The sequence below is a fragment of the Nothobranchius furzeri genome, chromosome 11 (genome assembly GCF_043380555.1).
Source record: "Nothobranchius furzeri strain GRZ-AD chromosome 11, NfurGRZ-RIMD1, whole genome shotgun sequence".
NCBI lineage: Eukaryota > Metazoa > Chordata > Actinopteri > Cyprinodontiformes > Nothobranchiidae > Nothobranchius > Nothobranchius furzeri.
In genome coordinates this window covers 36777310-36802737 of record NC_091751.1, presented here as the reverse complement: position 1 = coordinate 36802737, position 25428 = coordinate 36777310, and the positions used below count along the sequence as shown (strand labels likewise).

General features: G+C 41.3%; 1 protein-coding gene across 5 annotated transcripts in view; it reads right to left on the bottom strand.

Moving 5' to 3' along the window:
• The window catches only part of LOC107383414 (disco-interacting protein 2 homolog C), a 219517-nt gene that overhangs the window by 15819 nt on the left and 178270 nt on the right, over positions 1-25428 (bottom strand). For all 5 annotated transcript variants that reach the window (XM_054743530.2, XM_054743515.2, XM_015956008.3 and 2 more), the window contains 15 exons: positions 23366-23457; positions 20289-20399; positions 20050-20173; positions 17775-17884; positions 16853-16955; positions 16716-16780; positions 16537-16630; positions 16236-16355; positions 15408-15522; positions 12897-13036; positions 12445-12581; positions 12159-12367; positions 11873-11987; positions 10357-10558; positions 9714-9814 (listed from right to left, as the gene is read on the bottom strand). In XM_054743530.2, the coding sequence (XP_054599505.2) occupies positions 9714-9814; positions 10357-10558; positions 11873-11987; positions 12159-12367; positions 12445-12581; positions 12897-13036; positions 15408-15522; positions 16236-16355; positions 16537-16630; positions 16716-16780; positions 16853-16955; positions 17775-17884; positions 20050-20173; positions 20289-20399; positions 23366-23457 (1838 nt within the window). The remainder of the gene's footprint in view (positions 1-9713; positions 9815-10356; positions 10559-11872; positions 11988-12158; positions 12368-12444; positions 12582-12896; positions 13037-15407; positions 15523-16235; positions 16356-16536; positions 16631-16715; positions 16781-16852; positions 16956-17774; positions 17885-20049; positions 20174-20288; positions 20400-23365; positions 23458-25428) is intronic.

The following is a 25428-nucleotide window of genomic DNA, read 5'->3' as shown; positions in this document are numbered from 1 at the left end:
GAACTTGTGCAGGATTATGGGTAAAATAAATGTGATCAGTTAAACTAAAGGTCTAACACAACATAAGTCAGTTAAACTTCTCAGAAATGAAAGAAAATAAAAAATAACTCATTTATTTATTTTCTTTATTAGCCCCATTTTTTTCTTTTGTTATTTCTCCCATGTGCCACTAGGGGGAGCTCACCATTGGACTTTATCTTAACTAGTTTATTTCAGACAAGTTTAACCCCATGAAAAGAATAAACTATTTATTGTTCACATATTATAAATCTGTAAATTTCACATTGAAATAATTAGTTATTCACTTAAGCTGTTCTAGTATTTGAAATAAAACCCTTTTCCTAATTTCTCATGCACTGACTGAGTCTACATTGTAGTTTTTATTTGTTTTGTTTAAGTTCTTTATTTGCCAAAATTAAGGCCTTCAGCAGAACCACCAACGAGGTGGGTCATCACCATTTCTGCTGGTTCTGGACTTCAGTTTAGTGATCTCTTCTAAACGTGAGCAGCTTGTTGAACACACGAATTAGGAGTGGGATTATAACAGTAAACCAAAAGAATAATCCACTCCACCATGAGAGAACAGTAAGAACCAGACTTTCAGCATCAGCAGCGTTAGCCAATCAGCTTCATGATTCTACCTAAAAACATTTGTGAATGCAGCTCTGCATTGTAGGACAGCTTTCATTAAAAGCAACAAGGCTTTCATAGATGCAAATTTGCATCGACTCAGAGCCAACTGCTCATTAAAAGTGGGTTTATAAATGCAGATAAGTCCTCGTTGTTGGGAAAATCCAACAGTCTGAGTCAAAATGAGGCTTTAAGGGGTTAGTGGGGCAACACTGGGGTCAAAATTGTCATTCAACAGGAAGTTTAAAGGTTTAAGGAATAAATTCACCAATTTCGAAACTACACAAAGTCAGTCTAAAATCTGTTTATTAAATGCAGTAAATGAACCTAACATGCATGTTTTTGGCCTATGAAAGCAAAACCACATATGCATGCTAACCCATGCATGAGGAGAACATGCTAACTCCACACATGCATGAGGAGAACACGCCAACTCCACACATGCATGAGAACACGCGAACTCCACGCATGCATGAGGAGAACATGCCAACTCCACACATGCATGAGAACACGCGAACTCCACACATGCATGAGGAGAACACGCCAACTCCACACATGCATGAGAACACGCGAACTCCACACATGCATGAGGAGAACATGCCAACTCCACACATGCATGAGAACAAGCAAACTCCACACATGCATGAGGAGAACACGCCAACTCCACACATGCGTGAGAACATGCCAACTCCACACATGCATGAGGAGAACACGCCAACTCCACACATGCATGAGAACAAGCAAACTCCACACATACATGAGGAGAACACGCCAACTCCACGCATGCATGAGGAGAACATGCCAACTCCACACATGCATGAGAACAAGCAAACTCCACACATGCATGAGGAGAACACGCCAACTCCACACATGCATGAGAACATGCCAACTCCACACATGAATGAGGAGAACATGCCAACTCCACACATGCATGAGGAGAACACGCTAACTCCACACATGCATGAGAACATGCCAACTCCACACACGCATGAGGAGAACACACCAACTCCACACATGCATGAGGAGAACACGCCAACTCCACGCATGCATGAGGAGAGCATGCTAACTTCACACATGCATGAGGAGAACACGCCAACTCCACGCGTGCATGAGGAGAACATGCCAACTCCACACATGCATGAGAACATGCCAACTCCACACATGCATGAGAACATGCAAACTCCACACATGCATGAGGAGAACACACCAACTCCACACATGCATGAGGAGAGCATGCCAACTCCACACATGCATGAGAACATGTCAACTCCACACATGCATGAGGAGAACACGCCAACTCCACACATGCATGAGGAGAACACGCCAACTCCACACATGCATGAGGAGAACACGCCAACTCCACACATGCATGAGGAGAACACGCCAACTCCACACATGCATGAGCAGAACATGCCAACTCCACACATGCATGAGAAGAACACGCTAACTCCACACATGCATGAGCAGAACACGCCAACTCCACACATGCATGAGGAGAACACGCTAACTCCACACATGCATGAGGAGAACACGCCAACTCCACACATGCATGAGGAGAACACGCCAACTCCACACATGCATGAGGAGAACACGCCAACTCCACACATGCATGAGCAGAACATGCCATCTCCACAAATGTATGTTATCAGGGCAAACCCAAACACACGAGGCTTTATCAGTAATTTACGACTAAATTACAACAAAAGAAAATGAAGGCAAGAAAAAATGTTGGCTGAGCTGAATAAGAGGAAGAGGATACAAAAACTTCCTGGTTTGGTGAATTTGTTCAAGTTAAAAAAAACTGCTGCCAGGAATCATTTATGACTGTTAGGCTTCACCAGAGAATGTCTAACTTTCATGCACCCACACACTGAAGGGAGAGGTGGGTCTTTGCTCCCGACCACAGACGAAACGCAGCACTTGGACACATGAGGGTGTGTTTGATTTATGCTGCAAATTTTACAACCCAGCCCTGAAGTATGAACAGAGTGAGCCTCTGAGGTTTCTTCAGCAACCCGTTCCTTAAATGTTGTGCAACTCAATTACACTGGACAAAAATATAAACTCAACACTTTGGTTTTTGGTCCCATTTTTCAGGAGCTGAACTCAAACATTGGAAACTTTTTCTACATGCACAAAACACCCATGACTCATGGATGTACTGGCCAGTCTAAGGCACACCTGTACATTATTCATGCTGTCTAATCAGCCCCTTGATATGCCACACCTGTGAGGCGGGCTGGATTATCTTGGTAAAGGAAAAGTGCCCACTAACACACATGTAGACAGATTTCAGAGGTTTGAGCTCAGCTCATGAAAAATGGGAGAAAAAACAAAATAGTTGGGTTTATATTTTTGTTCAGTGTAGAACAAATATGCTGATTTAAATGTTTTTATGCATGAATGAAAAGTGTTAAATGTAAAATATAATGTCCTTCTTGCACAGATCTGATGTGTTTTTGCACAAACTATCAGACTCATTCTTCTTCATGTTACTCCGAGTTTGTCTGCTGAACAGGAAACTCGTTAAACAGCGACTTTTACCCACAACGTGACTCTGCTGAAAACATTACTCAGTTCCTTCATTTAATCTCATGAAGTCAGAGTCTCACTGCAGAGAGATGCCCTCACCACCAGCTCCACTAACCTCTGGAGATACAAAGGTTTTCCTCTGCAAATGAAAACATCACTCAGCTGCATGCCGACTCACTCAGCTTTCATAAAACAGCAAATTAAAATCCGTCTTCCCTCCAGATCCCAAAGATCCCTGCTGCATACTTTAACATCAGCTGTTCAGAGACTGAGACGCCTCACAGCTCAGCGACTGGAACAAAATATCATCCCACAAAGTTCCTGTAAATAATCTTTAAGTCTGTAAATTATAGGAAATATTTTAATACTAACATAAAATTGTAGGAGGTACAAAATAAAATAAAAAAGCCCCACTGGACTGATTAGAAAGAATATTGGATGGTCGTTGCTGAAGACAAGTCAAATTCCACAGTGATCTCGGAGACTCTTTTGTGCTTTCTCGCTACAGGCCGTGAAATCAAGGAGATTGGGGTCCTGATGCATGTGCTTCTACCAGACGGGGCATCAAGGTCACTCATCTCATCCCTCCCACTGCTGCGGAACTGCTGCTGAGGGGACCACCACGACTACGCCATCCTCATGCGAGCTCACCGAGGACAGCAGATAAGTAAACGATCTGCCTTAAGCTTGCAGGGTCCATCCACCACACCATTGCTGATGTTTGGTGATCGCACTCTACCCTGGAACCGCCCCTCAGCATCTGACGGAATGAGTGGAAACAGCAGCAGTTGGGAGGAACAACGGAAACGACACCTGGTGGTTGAGACTCCCCCTGAGTCCGTCCACACGACACTGTGACCTGCCTCCAATGATGTCAAGATCCAGTACCCCAAATCTCCCGTCTGGTTCATGGCTCCCTGACCAAAAAGACATCCCCTCACCGTCCCAACCGTCACAGGAGCCCACGTTGCTATAACAACATCAAAGTTGCTGACACACACCTTTTGCTCAGGATGGCTCTCTCTCCTGCCACACGACTGATGTGGCCTAAAGTGCAGATTGGCTCCCTGCCACCCGCCTCACATCGCATGAGGACGGCGTCCCTACGAGGACATTCGAGCTGAAGTAAGAGAGTCTGGGTCTGTTATGACCTTTTGCCCCTTTCCACCAATGAAAGCCAAGCCCTTCACATCGACGGCCCCACCACCGGGACTCTTCTGTATCATCTCGACGAAAGTGCAACACCATCCCAATGTGATCTTCATTGCTCTGCCCCCCACTGCAGTCCCTCATAAACCCAACTGATAAGCCCTGTGACCCTTGGTTCTGCCCCAATTAGAGCTGCTAAGCTCCCTGACGCCTCCCATGCTTCATAGATTGGCTGTCAAAAAGAAATTGGTATCGGCTTTTGTGACAATGTTTGTTCTGTGTTTAAGCCTTGTTTGTGGTAGAAGAATGGTTGACAGGCTCCTGACAGAGGCTTTAGTTCATATTTTACCTAATAAAGCTTTAGTTCATATTTTCCCCTGATAAAGCTGGTTTCGTTATGATTTCAACAGTGTAAACTACAAACTCTGTGACCATTGTTGATTGATGTCCTGGTAATCAGCTCAGTTAATTTTATTTTCTTTTATATCTTTTACTTACTCGGTTTAATCGTTATCCTTTGATTTTGAATCATAGAATTGTTGTTTTGACTTGACCACTAATATAATCGTTCATTGTCCTCCAGGTTGAAAAGTTTTGCAGCTGTTTTAAAGTTGTTGTTCCTTTGGTGATTCTCAGTGTGGTGGGGGTGGTGGTGGTGATGGGGGGGGGGGGGTCCTTTATTAGTCTGCCAGTTATTTTGAATGAATTTCGCTTATGGTTTCGACAATGTCAATAACACTTTCTGTATTGTCTGCCCCTTGATGTAGCCTTTGTGTGGTACGGGTTGTTCCTTCTCTTACAGCCCTTTTGTTTGGAGGTCAGTACTCGTCAGGTGGTTTTTTGTGTGTAAGAGGTTGATATATGTCCTAATCGTGGTATTGTGATTGATGTTGATTACTCTGCCGATTTTTGGGATAAATTTCGTTTAAACAGGGGGGGAAATGTTGGATAAATTATGGATACATTATTTTATTATTTTTTAAACGAAAGCTTCATACGGTTTATTTTACTCTAGCAACAGACAGGCGTTTGACCTTGCCTCTTTCCAGTCCTGGCTTATCAGTAAGAACGCCCTGTGCCAGCGCCTGTTGTCTCCCTAAAGAGTGTCTAAAGAAATGTGTGTAAATGTGTGTGCGTTTTACCATTTTGTGTGTCCTTAATAAAGGCTTTCTGAGAGTTCTGTCTGACCCCAAAATTCCACTATCTCCGCTCCGCCCCCGCTGCAGATCGCTTCCGAACTCAAATTATACTGTACCCGCTCTACAACGGCTCCGCGCCGGTGCGGAGACCTGAGGTGCACAAACACATGCGCGGGATTTTCGAGATCTTGCGATACAGTCCGAGCAATAAACGCGGAAGTTAGATCCAAACACCCGTTGTGTGGGAGAAGCATCGAAATGAACTGTTTAATCTGCCCATCATTTGTGTTGAGAGATCAGCAGTGTTTGGATCAACAAAGTGTGACTACTTTGATAGTGGAAACTGTATTTATGGCTTATTTTTATGCATTTAAAGTTCAACCACCATTGATAGTTGTTAAAAGTTGTGCATATGAAACAATAAAACGCTTTTTGTTTATCGATTTATTGTGAAAAACGGAAGTTGTGCTTGCTCCCTTTCCTGTTGGGCGGTTGTGATTCCTGTCCATTGAGCTCCAGCGTCCGGCAAAAATAGAATCGATCCTATTTTTGCCGGATGGCGGAACGGCGGGCGGCGCATTGCCGCAGTAGTGGAACAGCTCTGATTGACTACAACGGGACCGTTTTTGCTGCGGAGTTCGTGCCGGAGCAGAGTGGAGATAGTGGAATTTTGGGGTGAGAGAGTGAATTGCCTACCAACTCTTGTGAATCATTTCATCTCTCTCCACTTTGAAAAGTCTAAATTGTTTATTGGTAAAGATTGGTATGGGTTAATAGATTGGCTTATTAATATAACCCCTGGCGTGCTGAACTTTCCCTCAGGTAACCCTGGATGGGAAAATGAAAATACCTAACAAAATGTAAAGAATAAACAACATAATTAAAAAATAACAAATTTTAGAAAAAGTTAGACACAAACTGAGGACAATATTTTCCTGATATACAGGGTTTATTTTGAAAATGTAACACGTTTAAAAAATACCTTGATAATACAGAAAACCGTGATAATTTTGGTCACAATACCCATGAGGTAAAATTTTCACACCGTGACAACCCTAATCATGGGACATTTTCTTAAACTTGCTGGTTGTGATAGTTTGATGTTTCCTGTCTAAATGCAGTCAGTTCATGTTGAACTTTTGAGGAAAAAAAGACTGATTTAATCTCATAGACTTCCTGGTAAAATATAGGTAAAGAAAATTTCGCTGACTACAAACAACACATTCAGTTTATATAGTTAAAGCCTGTAAAATATCAAGATGCTTTTTATGTATCATTTTAATTGTTTAATGTTACCTTGAAGAGATGCAGTGGCCTGTAGCTAAACCATCGGAGGCTGATTAAAGCCTGAGATAATGAAAAGGCAGATAGAGCTCCTGTCATCTGTCTGAGGGAGGACCAGCATGTTAAACACCAACACAAAGACCTTCTGTGTGACTGCAGGAAGGCCATGTTCCCATTAAATTCCAGCCTGAAGATAAAAATCTGCTTGTGTACGACAGAATCTTATCAGTTTTCTGAGTACCAGAGCCAAATTCTTATGGCAACACACTGAAATCTAACGGTAGATTAGCATTTCAATAAAAGTCTGACATGTCAAGAGTCTGGTTACTTAGTCAAAGCACCAGAAAAAAAAGGAAAAACGAACACAAAAGTAAAGTAAATGATAACTGACCCGCACTTGTAGAGTCGGAGCGCTCCAAAGTGCTTTACACTAAAGTGTGACAACATGCGACAAAGTAAACTGATGTAGACGAGATCAAAGTGTTAAGAGAAAGGGAAGTGAAAACAAAAAAGGTACAAAAATGCTGTTGACTTTCACTGTTAGTTCTGAAATCCTTTCTGCATCGCCTCTTTGTGGTGCTTCAGTTCCAGCTCACTATACAGTAACCATGACAACCGTAAAAGGGGTGGTGACTAGGGCTGTTTTTCAACACCTCTAGTACATTAGTACGTTCTTGTGGCTAGTACAGCAGAAAGTTCTACCGAGGACGGCATTTGGAGCACAACCCAACTCCATTGTGACATGGTTAAAAAATGACATGGAATAAAAATAAAAGTCTAGTGTGTCCCTTAAACAAAATAACACTTAAAACATATTATTTGTATTATATATCGTCCACTTTTGATTAAATTTGATAAAATACCAGCATTTCCCCGTTAAATGAAGAAAAAGTTTCTGTATTATCAAAACTGCTATTTAAGGCAACGATAATGGGTTCTAGAGCGGGAAAAACTAATATCTAAATGCACGCAGCGTAACAGAAAACTAAGCTGAGTTTTCTCTCTTGTCATTCAGAGTACACAGTGAGCGATGTGGTGAATTTGTTATTGGGTGGGGCGCAGTTATGCCATCCGTTAGATGTGCTAACCATATATCAACACTAGGAGGAGTGTGTGTGCGTGTGTGTCCCAGCGCGCATGTGCCAGTTAGCGAAGGTCTATGGTAGAGATTGCTGCGCCCAAAAGAAAGAGGAAATATGTCACGAGACGATTCGGTCGTGGTAAAAGTGAGAACATTTTTAAACTACACTTCAGTGCAGGTTAAACACAGCACTTATAGTCTGTATGATGTTTAGATCGTTTACTTTCATTTTCATGTTTTTTATTTGTAATTTTGTGATTCTTATCTTCTTCTTCCCCCTCCTGTGAGACTGGTGGGATGGCCCCCTAGCGCCCCCTATGGACGAGCCACTACTGGCATTATTGGCTGCAAAAAATGGTTAAGTCCCGCCCCTCCATGCAAACAAATGACACATCTTTTTAATAAAAAAATACACACACAGTTATTTCTTTTTATTCATGCAGGTCTCACCCTGCTGGTGCATATTTGAATATTTATATCTCTAATATGTTTTAGCTGATACCTGAAAAACAAAACACATTGATTTAAAAAGTTAAGCATGGAAGCACCTGTAACTGGGATATTCTGGCTTCACTTTTGAGTAATAGAATTAGAAGAAGATGCTTTGTCATTATGGGTTAAAACGTATATAAAATAGCAGGGTGAGCCTGAATCCAAAATACTGGATACTTAAAGGTTTCTTGGTGTTTTTCTGCTAAATTAACTTAGTTTAGTTATACAGCCAAAATACTGAACCTCCTGTACCATAAATGTGTTTTCTGAGAGTTTAATGAATACAGTCACACTCATGGTCACAATAAACATAAAAGTAATGAATCCAGCCCAGTTTTAAATCAGAACAAGGTTCATTTCCTCAGATTTTTCCTAAAATAGTTACACATTTTCACATTCTTCACATTTCCTTTTACTAAATAGTGTGATGTTACTGGTTAAACATAACCTGGTGGTTTAAGTTCCTTAAAACCCAGCAGTTTTAATCCTCTAATTTAGATATTTATTTTGTGACCGAGGATAATTTCACGTGACAGTTCATAAAACCAAAGATTCCAAATGGCAATTTTAAATAAGAACAACGTCCATCTAAGCTGCGGTAAACACTGAATTTAGGACAGAAACATCTGAGTGGATCCGACTGACATGCAGCTCAGCGGCGGCGTTGGAGCTTGTTATTATTTTGGGGCTTGTCTCTTCTCATTAGTCTACAGAATGTGTGCTGTTGCTGAAGGCCTCCCAACGATGACATCTTCAACATGAGACGAAAAAAATCACCTCTGTCCGCCACACACATCTACAGTCCATCACTCTGTTTTATATTTAGATAATTCTGTTTTTGTGTCCTCCTGAAAGCTCTCTCTCATTTTCATGTTTGATTTACTTATTTTTCTTTAGTTTTCTGTCAGAAATTCAACGTTTTGTTGTAATAAATGAAAAGTCATTAGTCTATGTTTACAGACTATCCCAAATGTAAATAAAAACGATATTTCTCTCAAAAAAACAATGCAGCTAAAGTGTTTAACATCTAACATGTGATGTCTTGCAGTTAAGACAGATGTTTTTTAAAAAGTTGAGTATTTCCATTAAATTCCCTAAATCATAAATAACTTATTACAGTTCGTCGTTGATTCTAAAGAAAAAGGAAGAATATTATCAAAAAATCTAGATTAGAAAATTACTGTCGCTCAGTAAGGAAATCTTAGATTATCAGATTAACTTTTAAATTTGCTGTTGCTCTTTATGTTTTGAAAATAACTTTTCTAGACTTTAAAAATAAGCAATTTATTTTCAAATAGCTATAAGAAAACAGCATCAGCATGAGGTCAAAGTCTCGCACGCACGCACGCACGCGCGCGCGCGCACGCGCGCGCGCACACGCACACACGCACACACACTCTCCTTGCCTGGTCATTGTCTTCGATCTGACCCAGGTCCCTGCCGCTGGCCTGAGCGATCCTCTTCCCAGACACCAGATTCCCGACCATCACAGAGGCCGGACCAATCTCTACAGGAGGAAAAAGAAATCAGGAAGACCAAATCGGACTAACGGTGGTGCAAAGTTTGATAAAACAATGTTTGCCTGAAATGTTAGGAAATGTAAGATATTTGAGAAGCTTCTAGACAACAGTAGCAGACTCAGAGTAAACGTTAGCTCATCAATCGTGAAGGATATTAAAGCAATTTGTCTTTACTGAGGTCATTCAGGAAGTTACTGGCCTTAACTAAGATACTAATCATGAAAAACTTTTTCATAACCACATAAAATTAAGCACTCATATGCAGGTCTTTGGGCTGTGGACAAAACTCACGAGATTTGAACCTGCAACCTCTGTGAGGACATTATTTTGCCTCACTTATTAACTTAATATTAGATGATCATGTGTAGCTATTTAACAGATGCTGGTTATACATGTCATGTTAGTTATAATTAAACACACTTACATTGTCTTTTGTTATTTCTGAACTCATAAGAAAATATCTTAAATACCCAATGAGCTTCAGCAGAGGCTCCTGGCCTTCAGGCTCATCTCTGTAAATAACTGATACCTGGCTGTTTCTGCCGGGGTTTGGGCAGGTTGGTGACGCAGGTGTGCGGACACATCAGAACGTTGCAAGGGTGCAGCGCCCCCTCCAGGAACAGCTGCTTGGTCTCAGACAGGTGGATGCCACCCAGAGGAGTCTTGGGCAGAGTGTTGGAGGGCACCAGAGCCAGGCAGTACACCCCGACCTGGTGGATGCTGTCTATCGCCTGGAATGTTGTTACAAAGAGATTAGACACTTCTGATCTGGACCAAAACTGAAGAACCGGCACCAAGCAGAGCTTTAAGCTGTAGTTGCAGGATCTTTGCATCAAGATGCATATTAATATCTCAGCATTTTCCCCATTTACAGTAACATTTACAGCCCATCGTTTCAGCTGCTTCTAAAATCACTGACTGTTGAAACCAGATGAGCGAAACGGAAAAAAGAAGCAGGCGGCTTCTGTGATGGTGAAGGAATAAAGAGACATGCTTTTACTGCTGCTGTTAAAATCCAGACAGCTTTTATAGCTTCACCACAGTCTCTGGAGCTGGACTCAGATTTGATCTGTTCAGGCTCCAAATAAAAGTGTTACAGTAGCAGAGAGTCTGTTTCAGTCTGACAAGCTGAACTACGGTGTGAAGTAAACCGTGAGATCTGTTAATACGATTAGCTTTTGGACCAATTCAAAACATTTTCTAAAGTCAAATACAAACATAAAAAAGAAGCTGTGATGTGACTCACTGACAACTAGTTTTGTGTCTCTTAATCGTCTCAAAAGGAAGATCCTGTTTCTGTCCCGCTGATTGTTTTCTTTCTAACATCATAACATTTCATCACAGCTGCTCGCGGCCGTTTTTAGAAAACAAATAAAATATACAAAAGTTGAAGAATTTCTTCTTTTTAGGAACTATTTGCACATGTGGATCTATTCATTCTCATAAGCATAGGAACATAGTTCAGCAAGAGCAGTGGTGTCCAACACTGGCCCAGCAGGGCCTTCATCAACCACACACACCTGATTTATATCAGCTGGTGATTCAATCATCGACTCAGGTGTACAAAGCAGGAAAACAACTGAACCATGCAGGATGGGGGATGCTGAGGATCAGGGAGCTATGATAATTTCACTAACAAACATTTAGTTAAGGAAAACAGTCGTTACAGGCTACTGAACATTTTAAAATGACTATAACATATGGCGACAGACACAAAAACAACAACACTGACAGTTTCAGGAGGAAAAAAAACTTTTTATATCCAGAATTCATTCTCATCGAAATGCAAACAATGTCCAGTAATGTAAAATTAGCTCCTGCATTTAGCCTGTGGTCCTTTTTTCCACCATTCATTTTTCAAGAGTTCTTGAGCTAACACATTAGCAAAACTTCCACTTTTCTGTCAGGAACAGCAGCTGCAGAAGATGGAGCTCTCGGCTTCTCTGTGAAGATTACGATGAAGGGCAGAAGCTGGAAGTCTGTATGTTCTCACAGTTCTCAACCTGTGTGTGTGTGTGTGTGTGTGTGTGTGTGTGTGTGTCTACCTGCAGAACTCTGCTCATCCACTGGAAGCTGTCTTCCTCCGTTGAGTCTGGTCGCTGCTCAGCCACAACAACGATCCTCTCATCATGTAGCACCGTGATGGAGAACACAGCTATCCTACAAAAACAGATAAAATGATGACACACCGAGTTTGTTTCCCTCTTCTTGTTTCCGATTGGAGCATGACTCAGCAACTTGTAATGTGCTTTATGCTGTTCTGCAGCATGTACACAAGTTTTAATTACAGACGCTGATACATCAGGAAGGAGAGCAGCGCAACACACTGACCTGCCTCTGTAGACAAATTTCATTGGCTCCACCGCCAGAGCCGTAGCAACAATGTCATCAGCGTTGTGACGCCGCCCTCCCACCATCATCAAACCGTCCATCTTCCCAGCAACAAAGATCAGACCGGCAGGTCCGATGAATCCCAGCAGGCCGGTCCTGATGAAAGGGAACTCGCTGATGGGAGACCCGTTGTTGAACACCGGGAAGACCTGAGAGTGTTTGACACCAAAAATAAGATGGACAAAGCACAGAAAGAAATAACCACCATAAAGATTCACGCTCTCACCTCGAAGGTGTTCTTGGTCATTCCCGCCAGACCGTAATAAGATGTTCCCGTGGCAACAGTACAAACACATAACTCTCCAATCTCATCAGTTTTACAGAGCTGAGGAACACCTTCCAGCTTCACCACACACATCACGCCTGCAGGAGAGGAATATCGCATTTATGAACCTTTTAAATCATAAGTCACAGAGATTCATTTGATTAACTAAACTATGAACACGAGTTCTCACACATTTCACAGGAGTAAGACAAAATCATGGTGGCAAATGAAAATAAATTAAAGAAGAAACCAAGTAAAAAGGTTAGGTTCTCATTTAGGTTTTATAAGACAAAACTAAATTCAAACTTTGCTATCAAGTTATAAAAAAGCCACTTTCTGACTTTCCCTGACACAAGAAACTTTGAAGAATAACCCCAGCTTGGTCAGGATGATGTCAGCTGTGTTTGTTTTACCTCCAGGCATGACAGAACCAACATCTTGAAGTGTGAGAACCGACAGCTTCTCCTCCGAGTCGACCCGGATTACGCCGTGACTCAAACCCTGCATGGACAAAACGCCTCGACTTGGATGGGTGCTGCCCTCCTCCAAAGGCCTGCGGGATGAGGAAAACACACGGATTAGACTCGGAGTGGAGCGGCCGGTCTTTTAGGAAAACTAGAGGGTTTGATCTGAAGGAAATATCTGTTTTAGGATTTTGAGGCAAATAAGAACATTTTATTAGTAGGATAATGGTTTTTGCGGAGCAAGTATTAGAAACATGAAAGAAAAGTGGAAATGTTTTCAGAAAATAAAAATCCTAAAGAAACCTCCCGGTATTACTGCAATATAAAAGCCTGTAGAAGGGGAAAAAGCTAACTTATAAAAATAAATGTGTTTCAAAGGATTATACGTTTGAAAATGTACAGATTTCTAAAAACGAGGGACGTTTTTAAATATTACAACATTTTTCAAGTGTCTTGATGGATGATGTGACGTTAAAAAGTGAAAACAGCGTTGTTTCTTTGAGTCGTTTCCAGACACAATCAGACTAGAGGCTCCACGTCTTTAAAACCTCACACCAAACAGACACGAGTCACAAAGCTCTAAAAATAAAGTGACTCCACACCCTTAGTGGTCCTTAATAGAACAGAAAGAAGAATTACAGTCGACATTGGAGGGAAAGTGGTTGATTCAGATGGGCAGGAAGACAATTTTAGTTTTTCAAACCCTTAAAACGTGTCTCGTCTCAGAGAAAGTGGGTGTTAGTTTACAGGGACTGTAAATATTAATTAGAGAAAGTTAAAGGAAGATATGAATGTTTTAGTCCCTGTCGCTGATTGAATCACTGAACTTAAAAGAAGAAAAGCAAAAATGGGGAGGATTAGAAATTATTTTAACATAATTACTATTTCATGTTATTATTAACTATATTAATTATGTTCTAACCCTTACTAGCCCAAATTTATAAAACATGCAAAAAGTTTTATTACTTTCTTCTTGATGTGGACACTAAAGGGAGGTAATTAATATGGTTTATTTTTATTTTTTTTTTACTTCAAAACTGATGCAATAATTACTGATTAAATAATTATAGTAGATTTTGAGATTGTAGAAAAGTGAATCTGTTCCTAAATATTTAAAGTATTTATCTACAAAAACACACAACAATGTCTTGAGAACTGTCCAGGGTGCTGAAAAAACTTCCAGAAGGACACTAATAAGCTGAAGGCTAAAAGAAGACATTAGCGTCAACATTCACCTCAGTGTTACATCAGTTTAGACAAAAGCACCACCCACATTTATAAACATTTTAAATTAGGAATTAATCCTAAATATTTATGACTAGAGATAATGTGAATATTATTTTTCTAATCAGTTAGAAAAAAGTGACTTGTGGAGACATAAAAATTATGCTAAATTTAAAGTGGAAGGAAAACTGAAACGCACAAACGACCTTTAAGACAAACAGTGCATGTTGGGTAAATATGACAAATTTACAAACAAACTGAAACAGTCAAGTCCTGCAAAACTCACACTAGGGCTACGTTCACACTGCAGGCAAAAGCATATCAGATCTGCTTGTTTCCCCATATCTGATTTTTTAATGACAGTCTGAATGCACAGATTCGATTTTTTTCAAATGTGATCCATGTCAAGTATTTGTTACTGATTCTGACACATATCTGATGTTTTTGAAAGCGACTGCAGTCTGAACGGTCGTGCCACATTAAATCCATCTCCTACGTCACTGAGTCAGCGGAGATGAGTGTCGTGTGTGGATGTTCCTGAGGAGAAGCGCTGACAGAAGGGTTCAGGAGTCGGTCTGGACTTCCTGTTTTAGGTTTAGGAATTAAAAGTACAAGAGAGCATGCGGGAGGTACCAGTCTCCGTCTGTGTGTGTGTGTGTGTGTGTGTATGTGTGGGTGTGGGTGGGTGGGTGGGGGGGTTGTCTCCGTGAGAACGGGGGTTCTCCATGAATGAATTATTACCAGAACATTTTCTTCTGTGCACGCGGGTAGCGTTCACACAGGACAGAGTTTGATGTCGTATTTCAGTCATAGTGTGAACAGCCACACAAAATAATTGGAAATTAAACTGAACACATAACAACGCAGTCACTTTTTTTTAGCACAATTATCAAAAAACAAGATGGAACACAACAGCACCGCAGTTCATGAGAAGAAGCTGAGAAACTTTCAAAAGTTTGGAGACATTCTGGGAACTCAAGTTCTGATTGTAATTTGTCCTCCTCCGTCTCAGGTCAGTGAGACACTGGTCTGTAGCTCCTATCAAAGCTAGAGCTGAGATTAAAGGTGAGCTCAGAATAACTCAGATCAAGCCAAGTCCAATCTCAAATACAACTTTATATTAGTTACTTTCTTCTCGGCGTTACTAAACTCTGGTACTGTGACATTAGTTTTATAATAATCTCCAGTCAGACCATATTCATGAGATAAATTGCATATGTGTGTGTGTGTGTGTACCTCCGTATGGCTACAGTCAAGGCCTCGGTGGAGCTGGCACACGGGCAGATCACCTCCGGCTTCAAACCTTTCGTCTGGAAGACGTTGAGGAATGCATCGCAAGAGGAGATCGACCCTGAGAACAGAAAAATGATAATATTTGTAAAGTAAATATATTAAGTAATTATACATTTAATCAGTGTCTTGTTTATGTTGCAGCCAGACAGCAAAAAGGTAAAGAAAAAGCATTTTGTTTTTAAAATAGCACATTTCTGAGTCTGAACCTTGAAGCAACCCAACATGCTGCAGAAAACCAGCAAACCCAAATGTGACATAACTCATCGGTGGTAAGGAGAGTTTTTTTTACATTCTGACAGTAAAAAACCAATAAAAAGTAACAAGTGCAGCAGCTGTAGGTCTATTCTTATAGCCAGAGTCACTAATCTGGTCTCTTGGAGGTAACTAGAATCTACATTTATTTACTCTGATAAAGGAAACTATAACTGACCCTTAAATGAATTTTATTGTTTAAGATTTCACATTCTAACCAAATGTTAAAGCTAATATTCACAGCTCCAGCGATGGTCTGATTTTAGTGTTTAACCCTCCCGCTGTCCTAACGGGTGTGACCCCGTGAGGAAAGTTGACTATTGAGCAAGGTTGATGGTTTATCCCTTGAGGTCCACGTGGCAGGGGTGAGGAGTGAGCACCACCTCACCCCTGCCACGTGGACCTCAAGGGATAAACCATCAATCCTGCTCAATGATCAACTTTCCTCACGGGGTCACACCCGTTAGGACAGCGGGAGGGTTAAACCTTTCTGAGATGTTTAGGACAGAGCTTTCTTACATGGATTTGAACCGTCGGCCACCACCAGCATGCGTAGGGAGTTCAGGCTGATGTCTCGCTGGTCCCGATGGGCCACCAGAGCCCAGTGCATGTCCCGCGACTTCACACATGCCACCTTCGCTACAGACAAAACATTACACAATATTATAAAATGTTTCCATCACTGGAAACGACAGCAGCCAGAGACACTCTAATTCATTCTCACTGCACTGCAGGACACCTGGTGTCCCCTGTAGAAATGTCCCTGTCTGTGCAGCAGCTGTTGTTGGACACACTTGAGGCAAAACTGTGAGGTTGTTACCTTTATACTGGCAGACCTTCTGGATCCAGGACAGAGGATTCACCTTCATGAGTGCGTAGGGAATACTGATGACGTGCATCATGTTCATCACACTCTGACAGGAAACAGGAAGTCATTTCACAATAACACACAACTTCCAAGTTTCTTGAGACTTAAGAAAGTCTTTTGGTTTGTTTTACCGTCAGGATGGCGTGCCACAGTCCCACATCCTTCTTAAAGTCTAATACATTCACTATGGTTTCAGCTGCACGCAGAAAGAGGAGACGGTGAGTTTTCTATATCTGGTGAGAAATAACCCAACAGGTGTGTGTTTTACCTTCTGTGTACGAACAGGACTGTGTGAGGGCCTGGCAGTGTGTGAGCATCGCTATCCTCGTCACCGTCACACCAAGGACACCGCCATCTTTACACGTCTTGTACTGTTTGGACAAGAGATTAAAAATGTAATCACAAAGACATTTTTCCAGATTACATTTTTAAATATTTAATATTCAAAAACAATCTTTGATTTCTGTATGTTTCTGATGCCTAAATAGCTTAAATTAGATAGGGGAAACAAAAATTTCACTGCAGAAGGAAATTTTTTATTCTGTCTTTGGATCTAAAAAAAATGTTGTTTGTTTTATTCAAACTGCATTTTGATTAAAAACATATTTCACTTGAATTTTTTGTTATGTTTAGTTAGAAACTTGACAAAAGCTACATTTTGTGTCCAACTCTAACTTATTCACCGTGGCTTTGTTACGTGCTTTAAAAACGTTGTTATGAGTTAATAAACTAGAATGATGTCACATCTGATTCCCTCTAAACTAGAATGTGTCTGAAGCTCCAATCACAAGCAGCCATTGGAGGACATGAATCACATTCATCTTTTAAAAGTCAACAACGTTTTCAGCAGTGACGTCTTTCATCTGTCTCAGCTGTCAGAGAGGATGCTTCTGCTGAAGACAAAAGGTCATTTTTTCCACTCATCCTGCTGCTCTGATCATTTTGCTTCAGCCTCTTTTTAATCCCAAATGTCATCTGGAGACGTTTCACCTCTCTGCTGGTCCAATTACCACCTGGCTGCTAAAAAGGATGTTTTTTTAAATCAAATCAATCAGCCAGGACGATAACGCCTGAGAGGTGGAGAAACATCCTCTCAGCTAATCTAAAGGACGCAGAGCTGCATTGATCCAGGAAGCAGAAGTGGATGAGCGGAAACGTTCTGCTGCCACAGAGCAAGCGAGTGTACATACCTCGATGTAGGCCGTGTCCTGGCTGGCATCTCTGATGTTTGGGAACCAGTCTCGGGGCTGTTTGGAGAGGTGTTTGGACTCTGTGACGAACCACAGCACTTTGGGCCAACCTGGACAATAAAAGGGACAAAAAACAAATATAATTTATGTTGGATCTGAAAGAACTCGACGCAGATCGTTCTGCTGAATGTGATTTATTTGGATAAATAAAAAACAAAAAAAGTGTTGGGAGTTTGCACGTGTGTGTGTGAGGTTTGCTAATGTCTGAAATGATGCTGAATGGGAGCGAGACAGAAGCAATAATGGAGCTTTAACATGAGATCGATAGGAGGAGCACTCAGATTTAATGAGCAGCGAACACACAAGCTTGGATCTCCGCTGAGTGGAGAGCGAAGGGTCCGCTGGCATCATGTTGCTATTTTTAAACCCATTACTGCAAAGTAAACAGTGGTTATTCTTCACCAGGAGATTCTCCCTCTCGTTTCTGCGCTGCCAGTTGGTTTTCTATCGATCTGCATCGCCACTTCACCGACTCTCTTCGTCTCCGTATGAACCGCTCCATCATCTTGTCATCCATGTCTCAGCCCAGCTGTCTGCTGCCATCAAGTCTGTTTATTCGTCCCTCTGCGAAACGCTAGAAGAGGAAAATAAAAGCTCTGCTGCCGTAGTCTGACCTCTGAACCGAGTCCGGACTTCCTGGGATGCTGAGCTCCAGTTCAGCTCCATCCGATCAGTTTCAAGGGTCAGAAATTCAGTGAGTTTTTAAGAGATCTGGGTCTGATTTTAGAAACTTGCTTTGCACATTCATTCTATATTGGATCCATTATTTATTCATTTCATGTTCAGTCTTGATTTGAAAAATTTCAAAGTATTTTTTCTTCTACTTTACAAAGTGCTATAAAACAAAAACATTAATAAAAAGTAAGACTTTTCTTAGCCTGTGATTTACTAATAAGTCCCGAAAGACCTGTTATTGATTCTGAGCCACTCGCTTGTTAAATACATATTTTTACTTATTGAGAAGCTCTGGTTTGCATTAGAAAATTATGTCGCATCCAGTTAAAATTAGAAAAAAATGAATTCAGAACCTAAATATATATTTTCTTAAATTCTAAATTAAAATGATTCTGTGATGACTTTAAAAATAAATTTTGTTTTCATATTCAGTTATTTAATCTAAATGTCCTTAGATCTCAAACAGAAATTAACTAAGCTCCCAAAAACACTTTATCTAGAGTTTCATCCCAGTTTTAATTAAAAAACGTCCAGCTTCTTATTGTGGTGGAAGGTGGAAATTTCATCCATCCACCTCATTCCGTTTATCCGAGGTCGGGTTGGGACGAGGATCCCAGCCCTCAGTGGGATGTGTCTGGAAAACCTGTGGAGGGAGGTGACCAGGCGCCTTAATCAGATGCCGGAGCTACCTCAGTGGACTGCTTTCAATGCAGAGGGGCAGCAGCTGCACTCGGAGCACCTCATCTTACCTCTAAGGCTGCTTTATCCAGTAGAAATGTCCATTTATTTGTTACAAAATTCTTTAATGATAAAAATAAAAATAATTAATAAAAACTGTTCTCCTCCTGAATCACACAGATGTTTATTCTCATCCCAGAAAACAACAGCAGCTTAACTGCTCATGAGCATCACTACAGCAAACTTAGAAAGTAGTAGAAATCATTATATTATGGGGCGACGGTGGCACAGGAGTTAAGTGCTCGCCCCGTAATCGGAAGGTTGCTGGTTCGAGTCCCGCTCAGTCTGTCGCTGTCGTTGTGTCCTTGGGCAAGACACTTAACCCACCTTGCCTGCTGGTGGTGGTCGGAGGGACCGGTGGCGCCAGTGCTCGGCAGCCTCGCCTCTGTCAGTGCGCCCCAGGGCAGCTGTGGCTACATCGTAGCTCATCCCCACCAGTGTGTGAATGTGTGTGTGAATGGGTGAATGACTGATTGTGTTGTAAAGCGCCTTGGGGGGTTCTAGGACTCTAGAAGGCGCTATATCAAATACAGGCCATTTACCATTTACAGCTTTGACTTATCTGACATCATTATGAACTACAACTGGCAGGTCAAAACCAGATCTCATGTTAACCTTTTAAACCATTTAAAAAGGACAACAGCTAACTTCTCTGCTTATTTTGGAATTTCATTCATTAATGTTGATTGATTAAATTAATTATTTAAAAAAATGTGTTGATGTGTTTATTATCAGCTGTTTCAGATACCCTCCATGCTATTAAGCACAGAAGTGTCACAATGGAAGGTTGTGTGTATCTGACCTTTGAACTGTGGGATCTCTCCGGTGGGACTTTTGGGTAACCCTTTATGACAGGCGTCGCTGGTGAGAGCCACAGTGACTCCGCAGCTCCCCAACAGAAACCCGATCTGCTGACTGCCGGCGTCCTGCAAACAGGTCAGAGGTCAGAGGTTAGAGATTAGAAATCAGCAGGGCAGCAGGTTAAATGTATTTTTTGTAATTTGGAGTTCACCTCCTGCGCTCCGTAACATGGGCTCTTACCTTCCTGGTCAGTGGGACCTCTATCGGCACGGGGACGACCTCAGCCAGCAGGCAGCCATAAAAAGCCGTCATGAAGGCACCGGGGTCATTGTTGGGAAACACAAGTGCCACCTACAGGCAGGTGGAGAAACCACATGATGATGCAGCTCTGATTTGATTCTGTATCCTGAAAATGATCCGGTTAATAAAACAGAAGAATGAAAGCAGCAGAGCAGAAACATGACGAGCCTGCTGATGGTCTCTGATGTTCACTAGGACACAGGACACAAACATATTAAAATCTAACATGTCACCACATCCCAGCGAGGCAGTCATCTCCTTCTCTTTAGGATCCAGTTCAGCTCCAGTGGCCTGTTGGGATGTTCCCAGTGACCCTGCTTAAGTGCTGCTTAATAGCCTCTATAAACATCACAGGAGTGTGTGTGCTGTAAGCCGAGTGCATTTAAATGAATGAGAGCAGCGTAATGATGATTTAACAGGATTAATGTTGGTATGCAGGTCCAACTGGAGAATCGGGTTTCATCCGTAGATGAAAGTAAAGAGATGAAGCGCAGCCACAGATTACTGCTGTGATTCATCGTTTCACTAAAGTTCAGAAGAATGACTGGTTCTGTAGCAAACCCAACCTACAAAGTACACCCACATCACCCCGCTTCTCCTCCAGCTTCACTGGCTGCCAGTCAACGTCAGAGGTCATTTCAGGATCCTGGTTCTAGTCTTCAGGGCCTTACATGGACAAGCACCATCATACATTGGTGATCTTCTCAGTCCCTACACCCCCAGCAGGTCCCTGACGTCCAGTGACCAAAGCCTACTGGTTGTGCACATGGTTGTGCAACACCAGACTAAAGACCAGACTCTGGACCTATCTCCCCCTGAGCCTGAGATCAGTGGACTCAGTGGTCTCCTTTAAATTTTAGTTTTTGTGAAGCGCCTCGTGATTTATTCCAGAGAGGCGCTATACAAAAGTTAGCTTTCTTTCTTTCTTTCAGGCGACTGATTCACCCTTTTTATGTCCGTTTTACATTCTCAGTACTGTTGTTACTTGTAGTTTTCTGATATCTAGCCAGCTTGTTTAAATCATTAATGGAAATGCTTCTTTGATAAGAACTTCAAGAGAAGAATCATGACTATCCTGAACAAACATGACTAGCATGATCATCATTTACATCTTTTGGAAGCTTCTACTAAAAGGGGCATAAGCTGCAACTAGTTAGTGACACAAAATTGCAAGAAAATTTTCTAATTTTTCATGAAATCACACTGAATTAGCACTTTCAACACTTCAGTTTCTATCAAAACTACAAATTAAAAAACTCAACAGAATGCTGTGCAACTTTCTGTTTGCAGTTCATTCACAAAGTGTCCTAATTTAGTTGGAATTCATTCATTCTGAATTAGAAGAGTCAGATTGTCTGTTCAGTTATAATGTTTCATTGGCCACCAGCTACTCCCATCAAACCTGTTGACTGTTGCTCCATAAACACTTTTCCAGAATCCACATGATGATTAAAGCTACATGAACTGGTTTCTGCTTCTTTGCTCATTAAAATGTGAAACAAAACAAAACCCTTCCGTCACCTGTTCAAGTCCAGCCCGTTCCTCCCGAGTCTCATTTAGAGAAGCTGTAGTGAGTCAGAATAACAAACTTCTAATGTGTTTGCACCAAACATGTCCTTCATCTCCTCTCAGAATAATTAAATCTGCTTCTGAACATTTTATCGTTAACACACGTTCATGTGAACGACGTGTTCCTGCGCTGAAATAAGAGGCAACTCTGTGATTTCTCTGTGTGGCGCCTGGTAAAAATAAGGACCGGTCTCTAATTCACACTGAGCCCAGAAAAAAAAGGGAGTCATAATTAAAACACACACTCTTGTACCTGACACATTTATTACCCAGCATTATGCCAGTCTTGATTTGGCCTCCAGCTGAGCCAGAAATCAAGCTTAAAATAAAGATGAAAGAGGTGGAAGGGAAGCAGAAACACGCAGAGCCGATATCCAACCTGTTTCACTCCGATGTGAGGTGTGTGAAGGTCTGGATTCAAGGGTTCAGGGTCTGATATGATGATCACAGGAGGGGGGAGCATGTGTCTCATTTAGTAAGGATTCACTCTCGTGGTGAGTTTTAAAAAAATTGGTTACAAAATTACAAGCAAACGCTGAGATCTGGGTTAAGCAAGTTCTTGTGATTTCTAAAACTGCAAACAAACGTAACAGAGGAACGGTGTAAAACAATAAAACCATGATGTTCCAACACTAGTGTGTCTTACTAAATGGAGCCTAGTGAAGAAATCTGATTAATACAGCTGTTTCAAGTCTTCAAACCTGAATGTGATGAGTTTCCTTCACATTTAACTCAGATTTAAGTAAAATTAAGACAGATTGGGGCACAAAGGCCACAGGTCCAGCAGATGAAACCAAACATGACTTTACAAATAACATGATCCAGCTCCTCCATAACTTGGCTGCAGCCAGATCTCTATGTGTAGCCCCACCCCGTGTCGAGTCTACACATTTCTATACAGGATTCTCCTGTATTTGGAAAACTTCAAATCTCTCGAGAATTCATCTTGCAGCACAAGGTTAACTCCTCCTAGAGGATCTCAAGGTGTTCCCAAAGGGGACGGCCCTCCACCAAGCTTTGGGTCTACCTCAGAGTCTCCTCCTAGTGGGACGTGCCTGGAAACTCTCCAAAAGGAACCAAAATGCCTCTCAGTGAAATTCCCAAACCCCCTCAGCTGACTCTTTTCAACGAGTAGCAGCAGAAGCTAAGCGATAATTCTCAAGAGAAAAACCTTTAAGACAACTCCCAGTTTTCTCAAGAGTGGATGACCTAACAAGATCACCATGAGGTCAGGCCATGGAAAGCCAAAACCAAGCTTAAGCCTGTAAACATCTCAGCTAGCTGGTCAAAGGGTAAAATTCAGGACAAGTAAAGACAGAAAGACTGATGGACATTAGCCTCCACTGGGCCTTTGCACTAATGTCCTTTAAACAGACCAAAGTGGAGATGTTTACCCATGATGCACAGCCGCACATTTGTAGAAAAACAGCACAACTGGATCCACTCACCCGATCTCCAGGCCGGACCAGTGGCTCTTGTTTGGTTCCCAGTTTGTGCAGCAGATTGTAGGCCACCTTCACACTTCTGGACCACAGTTTACCTGGAGGAACATGAAGGAATTTATTTTTTATCCCTAATAGGTTCAAGATCCAGTTGATGAAACAAGGAATTTAGAGGCAACTAGATGATTGCCAGTTTATTTTTAAGCCCAGTAAAACATGAAAGAGACCTCATCAGTTCCCATATGTGAAAAATTACAATCACTGGATGTTTCAGCATCTTCGAGCTTTCATGTTTCACCTCCCTGGAAAGAAAGTCTGGAGATAAACCAAACAGTCCTGATGATTGTGTCACCATCAGACTGAACCACATCCAGGAGTAATTACACACATGTTTGGTGACATTATGACAGTTTTTAGATCTCATTTCAAGTCTCATGCAACTTTAGGAGAAATGAAGCCACCTTTTGTGTCTTCTGAAGGAGAAGCTCCAAAAACATTTCCATCTGACTGAAGGTGTGTGTCAAAATTCCCCAAAGTCAATAAATCCTGATGTCAAACCTTCCTGATCAGTTTCATCTCACCTGTCAGCTCCAGTCTGCTTGGTTAATTATTGCACTAAAACGAAAACAATGGAATCAATTTCCTCCTTTCTATGATTTCCTGCCGACTCAGACTGATGTACGTAGATATTATTATGCATGAGCAATCCAGTGTGAATTCCTGATTAGGATTCCTGCAAACGGAGTCTTATTTTCTCTTTTAGTGGTTGTCAGAACTAATGAATTGAAGAAAATGTGATCTTGGAGATTCTAGGAGCCAAACGGACCGTCTGGAGGTGAAAAACTAAAATCAAGTAGGAGCCTGTTGGGCCTTATTTTCTATGTTTTATGGTTACAATAGTTATACAATGATAATCTTTAACATGTAGGTTTCAAATAGAACACAGAAGTGGTTGTTTTGTTGTGGTATCTTGTTTAGAAACCCAATGCTAAATTTAATCTAATAACCTAAACAGCCAACTATCTACATGAGGAGGTGAAGCCATCAGTTCTTTATATAAATAAAGGATTTCTAAAAATAATTTAATAAAAGGAATCTATGATTTTAACCCTTTATCAGTCAAAAAAGAACAATACTGTCTGTTGAGGATACGCTTATTTATTTTTGCAAACCTTAACATTTCTGATCAAGTTCAGTATTTTTGCATCAGATACAAGTTGCACCTTGAACAAACATAAATATATTTACTGAGATTCTGGAAAGGACCAGACTTCAGGATGAAAACAATAATTATTCACACTAAACAAATAATTTAATGCCATAAAATCAATCACCTTCTTAGGGATTACTGACTGAAGAAAACTGGTGTTGAACATTATTAAATCAAGCCAAAGCATGATTAGTTCCTCCAGTGTTTGTTGCTTTGAAAGAATAAATCTGCAGACCTTGAATCAAACATTTAACACTGGATAAAACATCCAAACAAACAAGCTAATCTGTGATCAAATTTGGTATCACAGCTGACATTCAGACACACCTGCAGCCTTATTAAGGTAAATAAAAGTACATCTACTGTATGCACCAATAGGAGTCAGAAAGGATTTCTTTATGTTTTAAATTCAGAAAAGTTCAGAATTATTTACCCAAATCACCGTTAGAGGCAGCCTGGCAGGCTATCCCATATATGTGAATATATAGTCTGGCCAAGGTCCACTGAAAGCTTTCAGTCGTGGGGCAGGATCGACAGTTGTTTTTCAAACAGTCCCCACATACTATTAGATAACAAACAGCACGACATCCTCACCAATACGGATGTCAGTCAACAAGGCAGTCTGCCATCCTCCGCAAATGCATCCTTTTTCTAAACAAACTTAATCACCCCAAACCAATGGAGCACTGTGATTGGCCCATCAAACCAATAGAACACTGTGATTGGACCGCTATGGATGCCAGTCAACGGGGCAGTCCACCATTAGATTGTGGAAGAACTACATAAAACATAAAATATTATGCCGTTTTTCTGAATATATGCTCTGTGATTGGCCAGCCAGATTTCTAGCCGGAGCCGC